Source organism: Panthera pardus, unplaced genomic scaffold, assembly GCF_024362965.1.
Source record: "Panthera pardus isolate Hobbes unplaced genomic scaffold, ASM2436296v1 HiC_scaffold_7, whole genome shotgun sequence".
Classification (NCBI taxonomy): Eukaryota; Metazoa; Chordata; class Mammalia; order Carnivora; family Felidae; genus Panthera; species Panthera pardus.
The window spans coordinates 80814696-80828002 of NW_026527002.1; the positions used below are offsets into that span (position 1 = coordinate 80814696).

Below are 13307 nucleotides of genomic sequence, written 5' to 3' on the forward strand. Positions count from 1 at the left end.
GACCGCGTGACGTCCTGCGAACCCCTTCGCTGTGACCAGGCCACAGGGAAGAGAAGCCAGAAGGTTTTTCACGTGGTTTCATTCTTTACTGATTTCTTTAGTTTACCAAATTTGGGGATCCAGTAAAATGGCGGCTCTTCCCTTCCATTAACCATCTGCTCTCCGATGGGATACTCTGAGTACAAGCGAGGCGAGTGTCAGGTCCTGAGCGGGGGAGCTGGGGTGCCTGGGGGGGGCGCTGTCTCCACCCTGGGCACCGCACAGGGGAGAGGAGAGCGGGAGGCAGGGGTGAGCCCCACGCCGGAGCTGTGACTTCACGCAAAGGATGTGCGCGCCTCGGCCCTGCCCCCATCAGGATGCCGGGCCCGGCACAGCCCAGGTCCCCCCCCGCCCGCCACCCCCGGGTCAGTCAAGCTCTCCTTCATGTCAGAGAGGTGAGTGTGGGTACGCGTGTGTGCATGTGTGTGTGTAAGAGAAAGACATCAAAAGGGCAACCGGGAAGGCTGGAGGACAGGCGGAGCCACCTGGCAGCCCCAGGTCCCACCCCCAGCCCCCCAGTGTCAAATCTCCTTCGAGCCAGCTGCCTCTGACACTCCTGACCGCCTGCAAAAGACAAAGCACTATGGGCCCGTTTTACGAACGAGGACACTGGGGCCGAGAGGCCAAGGAACCCACAAGAGGCAGCAAGTGAAACCCAGCTGAAGGCTCCGTGGTGCACCCAGCCCAGGGGTGGCAGGGGGGCGCGAGCCTGAGCCCACGGCTGGAGCAGCTTCCTCCCCAGCTGACTCCGTGCCCCAAGCCGCACCGGGGCCTCCTCAGCTCCCCTCCTGCCCTCCATCCGGCCCCACGGCTCCTCCTCCTGCCCAGAGACAGAGAGCAGGACACAGCTGCCGCCCCCAGTCACCCAGTGCCAGCCCCGAGCTCCGTTGAGCCCCTCGTGCGTGCCGGCGACGGGCCGGGGCCGAAATGCAGGGCGGGACGTCCGTCTCGGGGCCTCCCTCCCCAGACTCCACGTCGCTCTGCGGTGGTCAGCCCGCAAGGAGGCTTCAGAAGCTACCACCTGACTATCCTCTCCTTTCCCTTCATGACGAGACCACCTTCCTGCTCTCCTGTGCCACTCGGCCACGTGGCAGGGTGCTGGCCGTGCCACAGCCACCACGGCCCACCAGGCGGCCTTCAGATGACCTGGGCAGCAGGGAGAACACAGCCTGTGCCGCGCGCGCTCAGGGCCCGTGACCGCCCACCCTGCGTCAGGCCTGGGGACACGGCGGACGGACGCCAGGAGCTCCATGCACAGACACAAAGGCTTCAGCGCAGTTCTCACCGACGCCAGCACGGGCAGGCCCAGGACACCCTGAAAGCCACGTGTGCATGTGCGACGACACCGAGGAAACACAGGGACGGCTGGACGGCCCGGGCGACCTGCCTGCGGGAGGCCCTCGTGACCACGGGACCACCGCTAGGAGCCCCGGAGGGACAGGTGCTCTCTCCAGTGCCACCCACACCCCATGCGGTGGACGCGCTCACCCTTGTGCAAGGAAGGCACCGTGAGGCCCGCACTCACCCAGCTCTCCTTCCAGAGCCCACGTCCTCCCCCAGTCCACATGCCACGGGCAGAGCCCCTTCCCCCAGAGTCAGCAGAGGCCTTTACATAAATAAATACGTGGATACGTGAATATAAAATAAAAGACCAAAAAATCCGCTGACAAGCACTACTGGTCCAAGGTGGCAATTACCACCCCCCCTTCCCGGTGTGGGCGGGAGGAAGCGAGCAGTGCCAGGAGGGGCTGGCACGCAGCCGAGCCACGGCGTCTGGCCCAGCGCCTGCCGGCACGCTCTCCGGGCCTCGGCGTCCTCATCTGCAGAATGGGACGACGACCCCACACCCCCGGGTGCCCGCCACACAGCAGCGCCCCCCCCAGGAGCGACCCTGTGGGGCCCCCCTGCTGCCTGCCGGCGCCTTGGCCTGGGTGGCAAGGCCCTGGGGAGTTCCCCGGATCCCCCAGCCCAGGGTCTACCCCCACGGCACGGGGCTGACACCCCACCCCGGGGTCAGGACGGGAAACCTCACTGCCGTCCGCAGGCGCACAAGGAAAGGAGGTGAGCGCAGGCAGGCTTCGGGACACAGACGCGGGTTCCTGCGTGGAAGCCACGGTGCCGCCCCCAGACGGGAGCGTGTGCACCGCCTCCCCCCCCACCCCCGCCCCCCCAGGCCATCCCAGAGCAGCAGCGGGAGGCTCCACAGGGCCTGGTGCTTCCCAGGGACATGCGACAATCCCCCGTGGTGACAGCTGCCCCGAGGCCCCCTCACTGTGCAGCCGGGGACAGGACACAGGAACCCTCACTGCATCTGCTCCCGGAGAAGGGACTGGAAGACCACAGTGCTCCTATACAAGGACCCCTACAGACCCACTAACGGAAGCAGTCAGACACACCCGTGACAGACGTGCCACGGGGCACCACGTGACCTCCCCCGGAGTCTGGGGCTCCGCGGAAGCAGCACGAAAGCTGGGAGCAAAGGGAGTCTGCGTGCCTCGCCTCCCCAGGTGCCCTCACCTCCCGGGGTACGGCCCACCCACGCCTCCCCAGGTACGGGCCGCACTCCCTGAGCGGCTCGTGACAAGACAGGGCAGCAAGAAATGGCTTGAACGCCTGATCTCGTGCAAGGATCAGAAAGTGTCCCTTTATTCTCCTCACAAAGACCCGATTTGGGGATTAGGGATTTGCTGGCAAGACGCTGGGGCCGGCGTGGAGGGGACAGCCCTGTGATGGTTTTCCAGCTCAAGAGGCGGCCAACAAAGAGGGCTTTCTCCTCCCTCCAAGGCCGACGGTTTGGGTCCCGCTCTGCACGGAAGAGACCCACAAACCAACGTGACTGCCGGACCTCGGGGCTGTGAGTGGTTTCCCGTGAGAAGAACCAAGGCCTGCGGCGCCTTCAGGGAGGCGGGGAGGAGGCACACCAGGGTCCCAGGGTTCCCGGGGGCTCTGGGAAACGGGCCACTTTCTCGCGCACTCCGACCCTGGGCTCCGCGCAGGAACACCCGTGACCCGTGGGAGGGCAGGGGTCAGGGTGCGAGCCGGTCCCAGGCCTGGGAAAACTGCTTCTGTTTCGCAGCCCAAGCCTGGTCATCAATTTCCCCACAGAGTAAATGACTCTGTTTGTGAGCTAACGGAAGTTTCTGGAGACTTGTCAAAGCCCAGAACGTCGGAACTGGCAGGACTGTAGCAACCCTTCCCCCAACACCCACATGAAATAACAGAGCCGGGGCCCTCCCGCCCTGTGCCCAGCGGGGCGGTGAGGCAGGATTTCCGGGGAGCACAGGAAGGTGAGGCGTGCTTTTCCCGCCGCGGCCGCGGCCACGCGCACCTCCGGTGGAAATCCGTGCCGAGCCGGCCGACGGCAGCACAGACTGTGGACGGTCCCCCGTGAGGGGCGGGAGCCAGCCCACACACACCGCCTGGGCCTCACCTGGTCTGAGACTGGCCCACGTGGCCGCCAGCCACGGCCCAGAGGGCGGACACTCGGCTCAGATGGGAGAAGGGGGCCGCCGGGCACCCCTCACTCCCGCCAGGACCGCCGCCGGCAGACAGCAGCCACACAGTCTGTGGCATCGGGGCAGCAACGGTGCCCGCGTCGAACAGGGGACGATTGTCATCGCGTCATTTCCAGTCTGCAGAACTCCCGGAAATAACCTGATCTTTCACAATTTCTCAGAAGCACTGCTGACCCTTCCCTTCCTTTTCTAAAAATTCTGCTGAAACACAACACATCTACGTACAGTCCGATGCCCAAATCAGAAGCGTACGGGTCCTTATTCTTAGATGGGAGAGACCGCGAGCACTGCCAGCGTCCCAGCACCCCAGAAGGGCCGCTCCAGCCCCCCGGTCATTCGGCTGCCTCCAGCCCAGGAAAACACCGTCTGGCTTCTAACACTGTCCACCACTTTGACCTGCTTTTGATCTCTGTCCTCCTCGGTTTCAGGCTTCTTTGGCTCGCCATCCTGTCCGAGGTCACACCGGGGGGCCTGGCTGGCGACAGGCTTCTGCGCGTGAATTCCGCACCGAAGATCTCGCCGTTCCGCTGAAGGCTGGCTCCCTTCCCAGGAGTCTGCTGTCTCGTGTCCGGCTGCCACGGGCATTCTTCAGTGTGACCTCTGGTGGGCACACGTGTGCGTCTCCCCCGGCTCTGTGCTTGGGGTGGAACGGCGAGGTCACGGGAAAGAAAACGCGTGACTCCAGTGAACGTTTCGGCGTCCCCGAGTGGCGGCGCCGCTCCGCGCCTCCAGTGGGAGGACACGAGGCTGCCGGCCGCCCCACATCCTCACCAGACTGGGTGTTTTCCTGCGTGTCTGACTGTTCTTAGTTACTTTGGTGGTACAGGGCGACGTGTGGTGACAGCACCGTGGGGTCGCTTTCCCTCTTCTGATGGCAGATGCTGAGCACACGTGTCCCCACCTGCCATTTGGATGTGCCCTTCTGTGACGTGCCTATGGCTTTCGTCCTTTTAGGTTTTTGAAAGCAGCTGTCTGCCTTTCTCTTATTGGTTTGTTGGAGACCTTTACATGTTACGGACATAAATCGTTTTCAGGTGCGCGTTATGTAAACACCTTCTTTAATGCCACAGGTCGCCTTCTTCACTCTCTTCAGGGTGCATTAATTTAACAAAGTCTCTTCTTTATACTTAGTACATTTTCATCTGTGTAAGAAACGTTAGCTCACCATAAAGATGTGAAGATAGACCCCTATGGTATCTTCTAGAAGCTTCGCTGCTTTATCCTTCACATGTATGTCTGTGATCCAGCTGAAGTGCTCTTTGTGCACGGGGTGGGTTACGGTAAAGGATCCGCTGGCGACGGCAGTCGCGTGCACGCGGGCTCCCGGCCCCTCTCGGCCACGTAAGAACGGGCCGTGGCCTGGGGCACTTTCTCACCAAGAGACAGAGCCTTCACAGCTGTGCCGGGCTTGGCGCCTCGGACGACAACGTCCTTCCCTGTTTCAGACTCAACTCGTCCTCCTTTGTTCGGCCAAAGCACCTGCATCACGTGGCACTCCGCCAAGCCCACTGCGGGTGGGGGGCGGGGGCGGGGTGGACAGGGGCCCGTCGCTGCAGCACAAGAGGGACGCGTGCAAGCCAACGACCCCGCCTCATCACCAGGAGGGCCCCACTGGCCACGGAGGACATGCCCACCGCAGGAGCTGGCCTTGCCAGCTAGTCTGTGTGTGAGCACGGCACTGTTGCATCGGTAACTGACGGCACCGTTTCCCTGGCGACCCCGACACCGGGATGCAGGGGCTGGGGTGTCTGCACTTGGACTGGTCATCTGCTCAACAGGATCCTTCTTCCCAGTTCCAGCCCCCGGCCGGTCCGGCGTCGAGCCCCGAACGGACCTTCCATTCCCCACTGCAGGGCGGGACTCTTGTTCAAACAGCCGCTCAAAGGCCTCTTTTAGTTTTGATGCTAATACAAGGGGCATCACTGTTTTAAATTTCACTTTCAAGCTGTCTTTTGCTAGCACGATGTTTTCTTGTCTACTGACCCTGTTACAGCCACTCACTAATTCTAAGTTTATCTGCAGATCCGATCACCTCTTCTAGTAATGCAGTCATGTCTCTGAAGTGCTTTCCTCCGCCCCAATTCTCCTACTTTTCATTTATTTTTCATGTCTTAGTGCACTGGACACGCCCTCCAGCGCAGCGGGGAGTAGAGGGGATACGACTAGACACAGGGTCTTGTCCGCGGTCGCAGGAGGAAAGATCTGAACATCTCCCCAGGAGGTGCGATGCTAACTGTGGGGCTTTTGAAGACACCCATCATCAGACTAAAGGCATTCCTACCTACCCGTCCGCCGAGAGTCTCTCTCCTCACCCTAAATGGGTGCTGAAGTTCACCAAGTGATCTTCCCTACTGAGACTATCAAGTACATTTTCTTACTTACTCCATTAACATGGCAGCTGACACAGGTTATTTCTGGATGTCAGCTAACCTTGCATTCCCAGACTAAACCCACTTTATAATGATGTCACATATTGCTAGATTCGGTCTATTCGTGATCTGGCTAGGGCTTTTGCTCCTGTGCTCACGAGAGAACATGGTACTTTCCTTTTTGTGATATCCTCGGAAGAATTTGGAATCAAGGTCTGGTGGCCTCCTAAGGCCAGGTGGGAGGTGTTCCCTCTTGATATTTAAGATACTTAAGAGTTTGTATAAACTGGTAATATTTACTCCTCAAACACTGGAAGAATTCACCAATAAAACCATCTAGGTCTACGGTTTTCTTGGTGGGATTTTAACTATGGAAATTACTTAGTTATTGATTTCATTTTTTTAATACACACCGGACTTTTCAGACTCCATATGTCTTGGTAACTTACATTTTCCTAAAACAATTTATGTTTTACCTAAGTTGTCAAATTTATTGGCATAAAGTTGTATCACAATATCGTCATACCTCCGTTATTTCTAATTGGTAGGATCCGTGCTATATTCATTGTCATTCATGATACTAGTAATTTGTATTTTCTCTCTGTATTGTGATTAATCTTGTAGGAGTTCATTATTTTCATTAATCCTTCTAAAAAGTCAAATTTTGGCTTTGTTGAATTTGTCTACTATGTATCTATTTTACCCTTCGTTGATTCCTGGGGTTTTTTTCCTATACATTTTCTTAGGATTTAATTTATTGTTGCTTTTCTAGCTTCTTGAGATTGAGAATCAGATATGTGATTTTTCATCCTTCCTTCTTTCCTAGTGGAAGACTTTAAAGCTGTGAGTTTCCCTCTGGGAGCTGCCTTGGCTGCACCCACAGGTCTTAACTCGGTGCCACTCTCATTTTTGTTCATGATGGTTTCTAATTGCTGCTGTGACTTCTTCTTTGATTCATGGGTTCCTTCAAACTGTATTCTTTCACTTCTCAAGCGTGGCAACTTCCTTTTTGTTACCAAATGTGAGTTTAATTGCGCCACCTTGAGAGTGTTCTCAGGGTCCCACCAACCCTCTGGAACCCGTTGAGACTGGACTCGGCATGTGCCGTGCACCTGCAGAGAACGCTCGCTCCCCTGTGGCTGGCTGCAGTGACATGTCCACTTGGGCGGAGTGTATTCCTTAACTGTGACGAGTCTTTTAGATCCTCACTGAACTTTCCTCCGTTCACCTCATCAGTCATTTGGATGGCTGTGTTAAAACTTCCAACTACGGTTGTGGATTTGCCATTTTTCCTTTTATTACTATCAGTTCTGCCTTGTGTGTTTTGAGGCTTTGTTATTAGGCACCTATACACAATTACATCTTACATCTGAATTACCGTGTCATCCCCGTGAAGCACACCTCTGTCGGCAGTGACATTTCTTCACACGGACTCGCTCGTTCAGATATTAGCACCGGACACAAGTCTTCTTTGGTTTCACAGTTATCTCTGACCGTCCTTGTCTTTTCAACATTCTCCTGGATTTCAAGTGTGCTGCTTACAAGCACTACTTTTTTCTTTTCCCCAGATCTGACAACGTGTGCCTTTTCATCAGAGGGGTTAGGCCAGTCTCCTACAGTCATAAGTGAATTTGCTATAAGTCGACCATGGTGCAACTTGTTTCCTACTTTCCTTCCTGCTTTTTGTTGATTTTTCTCTTTGTTTGCTTTCTTTCCAAATTTTTGAGAGAGAGCGAGAACATGAGACAGACACAGACAGAAAGAGAGGGAGAGGGAATCCCAGGCAGACTCTGTGCTGTCAGTGCAGAGCCTGATGCAGGGCTTGAACTCACAAACCGTGAGATCATGACCTGAGTCAAAACCCAAAGAAGGACACTTAACCGACCGAGCCACTCAGACACCCGTGTTTTCTTTTAAATTAATCCTTCGTCATCTCGTATGTTCCTCTTAGTTTATAATTCATGTTCTTATGCTGTCCTTTAGTGTCACCTGCCTAATGCAACAGGCAGCCGCCTCAGATCAGGGTTCTGGTCACTCCTCAGAGGACGGGGATGCCGCACGCTCTCTCGCAGCTACTCCTCGTCCTGTGCCGCCGGCCGAGCGCTTCCACCTGCCCCACAGCCAGGCCCCACGGCCGGGGCCACCATTCACCAGCCGCACTGCCTCACACGCGTCCTCACGTCAGCGTTCCCGGGACGCACCGTCCCTTCCTGCTGCCGCACGTCCGCCTGGGACCACTTTCCGTCTGCTACCGTCAGAGTTCTGTTGACGATAAATGCCCTCGGTTTGTGTTTCTCTAAAAATGTTTTCATTCAACCTTCATTTCTGAAAACTATCTTCACCAAATGCAAACTTCCACGTGAGCGATTACTTTCTGCCCGTTGTCCTCCGGCTTCTCCTGATTTACCTTAGAGTCGGGTGTGAGTCTTGTCGCTCCTTTAAAAGTAACATCACGGGGCGCCTGGGTGGTGCAGTCGGTTAAGCGTCCGACTTCAGCCAGGTCACGATCTCACGGTCCGTGAGTTCGAGCCCCGCGTCGGGCTCTGGGCTGATGGCTCGGAGCCTGGAGCCTGTTTCCGATTCTGTGTCTCCCTCTCTCTCTGCCCCTCCCCCGTTCATGCTCTGTCTCTCTCTGTCCCAAAAATAAATAAAAAACGTTGAAAAAAAATTAAAAGTAACATCACTTCTGTGGCGCCTGGGTGTCTCAGTCGGTTGAGCGTCCAGCTTCAGTTCAGGTCATGATCTCGCGTCTCGTGAGTTTGAGCCCCACGTCGGGCTCTGTGCCGACAGCTCAGAGCCTGCAGCCTGCTTCGGATTCTGTGTCTCCCTGTCTCTCTGCCCCTCCCTCACTTGTACTCGGTTTCTATCTCTCTCAAAAATAAATAAACACTGGGGTGCCACGGTGGCTCAGTCAGTTAAGCGTCTGACTTCGGCTCAGGTCGTGATCTCGCGGTTTGTGGGTTCGAGCCCCGCGTCAGGCTCTGTGCCGACAGCTCAGAGCCTGGAGCCCGTTTCAGACTCTGTGTCTCCCTGTCTCTCTGCCCCTCCCTCACTTGTACTCGGTTTCTATCTCTCTCAAAAATAAATAAACACTGGGGCACCTCGGTGGCTCAGTCGGTTGAGCGTCCGGCTTCGGCTCAGGTCATGATCTCGCGGTCCGTGGGTTCGAGCCCCGCGTCGGGCTCTGTGCTGACAGCTCAGAGCCTGGAGCCTGTTTCAGACTCTGTGTCTCCCTCTCTCTCTGACCCTCCCCCGTTCATGCTCTGTCTCTATCTCAAAAATAAATAAACATTAAAGACAAACAAGCATTAAAAAATAAAATAACATGACTTCTTTCCTCAGGCTTTAATCTGCTGTTAGGATTTTATCTTTGTCTTAGGTTTTCAAAATCTTATTATGATACAAGTAAGGGTGGTTTTTAAGGAACAGGGTAAATTCATCCTCTGTATGACGGAGGCTCTTCAAGCCGTGGCTTGAAATATTCGGACACTTTTGGAGAAGTCTCAGCCACTGCACCTTCAGATGCGGTTCCCGTCCACTCCCTGCCCTGTTCGTGTAGGACTCCAGTTTCTACCCGTTTCTCCCCCGGGGAGGGCTGGCGGGAACAAGCCCGTCCTGAAGGCAAGCAGACGGTCAGCCCCCAGTACCCCGTCTCGAGCCTGCGCCGCAGGACTGAGGCCAGAATACCGGCTTCCTAAAAGGTCCTTCGTCAACTCACATCCCCCTCCCCCAGATGGGGCCTCTGCCCTCGGCGGCCCCTGCGCCTCCCCAAGCACCGAGGGCAGCGAGTGGACTCTGTGCCGTCACCTAACGCCCCCCGACCGTGGCGGTCCCTCAGCACCCACCTGCTGCGTGCCGCCCCTCTGCGCGGCAGGAAGCAGGGCTCTGGACTTTTCTGCAATTTTCTGTTAAATAATAGAGGGAGACGGGAGGAACAGAAGGGTGGGGAGGAGAGAAGAGATGGTCAGCTGAGCACGCAGTACGGGACGGTCACCGACAGCAACGCACACCGTCAGCTCCGCGGCCGGAGGGAGACGTCCCAGGTCTCAGGAAAGCCGGGTGCTCGGCCGGGCACCTGGACGGGCTCTGCCGACAACCCCGGGGGCGGCCCCCTCCCACACTCTTAAGCTCCGGGTCTCCGTGTCCTTCCGTCAGGACGAGGGTCTCCCGTCTTCCCACCTCCCGGCAGGGCTCTGCTGATGCCTCCTGGGCGCCAGACGGTAAGGTTCCTCCACTGCACACACGGGGAGCCTGTGGCTCCCGGCCCAGCCCTCTGCTCTGGGGGCCAGAACCACACCAGGCCAGCCCGGGGACAAGAGGGCCCGAGCGGGTGCCCGAGGGACCGAGACCCACCCCCGCCTGGCCGGCCGCCCCCGCCAGGGGTGCCTCACCTTCTGCACCGCGCCGTAGCGCTGAATGGCATCTGACAGCTGAGTTCTGAGGCGGTCCAGCTGGAGACGCTCCTGCTGCAAAGAGGGAGTGTGGCCTCAACAGGCAGCCGAGGCCCCGTCCTGCCCCGTGGCCTCCTCCAGCCGCTCAGTTCCTCACGCTCCTCGGCCCCCCGTCCCTCAGGGCGCGGGCCGCACCGTGCCCCCAGCCCCCATCCGGCCCCACACTGCCATCACGCCTCTGCCCTGGGAACGGGGCTCGGCCCCATCCACTTCGCCCCATGCCGTCTCGTGCCACCTCAGACACCAGCACGGGCTCCACGGGCTCGGCCTGCGTCCCCGCAGACGCCTCCCCCCGCGATCCCACGCACGACGCCCTCGGCACCCGCCGCGGAGCCAGGCGCTGGGCCGACACCATACGCGTGTCTGGTCCGCACAACGTCTCGCTACCTGAGGGCTCGGGAGACCTCAGTCCGAGTTCCACGGGGCCGGTTCAAGGCCACACGGGTGGTGGAGCCAGGCCCCAGAGCCAGGCCACTGACCCAGAGCCCTGCACCCAACCACACGCAAGGCTGCAGCTGACGCCCCCAGTGTCGGACCGTCCCCCTCACCACTGAGCTTGGCAGCACGCACGGCCTCACCCCTGCACCGAACAGGACTTGGTGTGTTTGCCGGTGCGCCCTGGTGCCCAGAAGGACACCTGGCAGAAAAGTGGCGCTCGGGCATACTTCCAGAGCAGGGAAGGACGAGCAAGCCCTGAAGGCTGCCTGCTGGGGTCGTGTGAGCTCCACAGGCCGCCAGGAGCCCCTCCCCTCCCCTCCCTCCACGCAGCACCGGCACAGACAAAGTCACACCGGCGCCCTGTGCCCTCGCCCCAGGACGGGACACCGACGAGGAACCTGGGCACCTCCAACCTGAACTCGGCCCCTGGGCTTGGTGCCCACCCCCCCCCCACCACCACCCTGCGCCCCCATGCGAGCCCGCGGAGGACCAGCTGCGGCCGCGCAGGCAGGCTGTTCACCCTCAGCGATGACAGCAGGCGCGGGTCTGCGGAGCCCTGTCTGAGCGTCCGGCTCAGGCCCTTGCGAGGGGCCCCACACGCGCACCTCGGGACAGAGCTAAGAGCCCAGGCACTGAGAAAACGCCTCCGGCTCTCCGGTCCGTGAGACCCAGCAGCAGCCCACGTGAGGGCACGGCCTTTCTTCTGCGGGGACAGCAGCCCCTGCAGCCCCTCCGGCCACGTGTGCTACCACGGGACCACGAGCGCCTCAGAGGGAACCCCACTTGTGTCCTTCTCCCAGGGGCACAGAGTAGGTGCTCAGCGTGTGCTGGGTTCTTACGCGGGCGGGTGGCTGGACACAAGGAAGGACACGTTAGGCTAAAAGCGATCCCTCTGACCCCCGAGGGATTCAAGCTCTGATCCCTGGCCTCCAGGGTGCACACCGGCAACACCACGGACCCTGGCCCCAGAAAGACCAGGGCTGCGATCTAGCCAAGGCTCCTCCCTGGGGCTGCAAAGCTCGGGGCGGGGCCCTCTCCCAGCCTCAGGGTCCTTCCATATAAACGGGGGTGGGAACAGCAATGCGCAGACGCCAGGAGCGCCCAACGCGAATGCGACGTGCAGAGCTGCGCACGGGAGGCCCCGGAGACGTGCTCTTGGATGAAGGAGGCAACACGGAGCCCACGAGCAAAGAGCCACGCCACGCGTGAGGAGGCCACGCACGTGGCCAACACCACAAAAGCACCGTTCCCCGTGCCCCCGTCCACCGGCCCAGAGAGCTCCCGGGGCCCCGCGGGCCGTCCCACCTCCCCTCCGGCCACGCAGCCCCCACCCCTGCTGTCCGCCCCGGTCTGCATCTTGCAGACCCTTTGTGCGAACGGGGCCACATGACACAACACGTGGCTTCTGCACCGGCCTCCGTCACTGAGCGGACCTCAGGCAGCACAGCTGGCATCTCAGGCATTCCACCGGAAAGCCACGGTGCGCCTTCCTCACCAGCGTCCCGCCTCTCTCTGCGGAGGCCGGACTCGAGCGTCCCCAGAACCCGCGTCAGCCGAGGCAGCGGGAGGGGGCCCCGGCACCGTGTGACGGGCAGGGAAAAACTACAACTTAAGAGCACGATCCCGCTCTGTGGCGGCTGAGGGTCTGAGGGTATTTACCGTTTCGTGACAAGCGCCCTCCAGCCTTTGGGGACTGGGCAGGGCGGGGAGGGACAGCAGACAGGGGCGCGCTGACCTAGCAAATGGGGGTGGAGGGAAGTAAGAGGCCGACGGTGAAGATGACAGGGGAGGGGCTGTGGGGGGAGGGGCTGCAGGACAGAGGGGATGTGGCCATGGGGGAGGGGCTGCAGGGGGGAGGGCCACAGGGAGATGTGATGAGGGTCAGGGCTGTGAAGGTGACCACAGCGGTAATGCCTGTGCTCTGATGACGAGCGGCGGCGTTGGCGAGGACAGAGATGACGGTGGTGACAAAGAGGGTGAGGGCTGGCAGGCTGGGTGGCAGGGAGATGTGGGGGGGGGGGGGGAGGTTCATCCGTCTCCGTCGGGATGACCCAGCAGGGACACGGACTCCACAGCAGCGCCCAGCATACAGTGGGCGCCCAGTGAGCGCGCTGAGCTTCGGCCCGTGCAGCCACGTTGGCCGATCCCAGGCCAGCGTGGGCATCTTGGGCACGTCAGTGTCCCCGGGGCCCCCCGCCACGGCCCCCCTCCCACGGCCTCCAGGACCACCTACCCGGGAGCAGCCCCGCAGGAGCTCCGCCATCTGCTTCAAGGCGCTGGCGCTGGCCGCGACGGTCTTGTTGGTCCCCTGCTGCGCCGCGTGCCTGAGCCAGGACGGGGTGGGGGTGGGAGCAGGACCAGCACGGACGGAGGGGGAGACGGAGAGGAAAGGTGGCCAGACAGACGAGGGCAGGGGCGGGGGGGGGGCAGGAGACACGCGTGGTGAACGAGAACACGGGAGGGGAGAATCCCAGGAAGGAAAGAGCCAGAGGCAC

At 59.8% G+C, this 13307-nt stretch overlaps 1 protein-coding gene across 15 annotated transcripts in view; it reads right to left on the reverse strand.

Moving 5' to 3' along the window:
- TSNARE1 (t-SNARE domain containing 1) overlaps positions 1–13307 on the reverse strand; it is a 150509-nt gene that overhangs the window by 70775 nt on the left and 66427 nt on the right. For 14 of the 15 annotated variants that reach the window (XR_008419971.1, XM_053896408.1, XM_053896404.1 and 11 more), the window contains 3 exons: positions 13046–13136; positions 10315–10389; positions 9769–9828 (listed from right to left, as the gene is read on the reverse strand). Coding sequence is in view for 14 of the 15 variants with exons in the window: in XM_053896408.1 (XP_053752383.1) it covers positions 9769–9828; positions 10315–10389; positions 13046–13136 (226 nt within the window). In the remaining variant the exon portion in view is untranslated. The remainder of the gene's footprint in view (positions 1–9768; positions 9829–10314; positions 10390–13045; positions 13137–13307) is intronic. The other variant, XM_053896398.1, reaches the window with a different exon arrangement.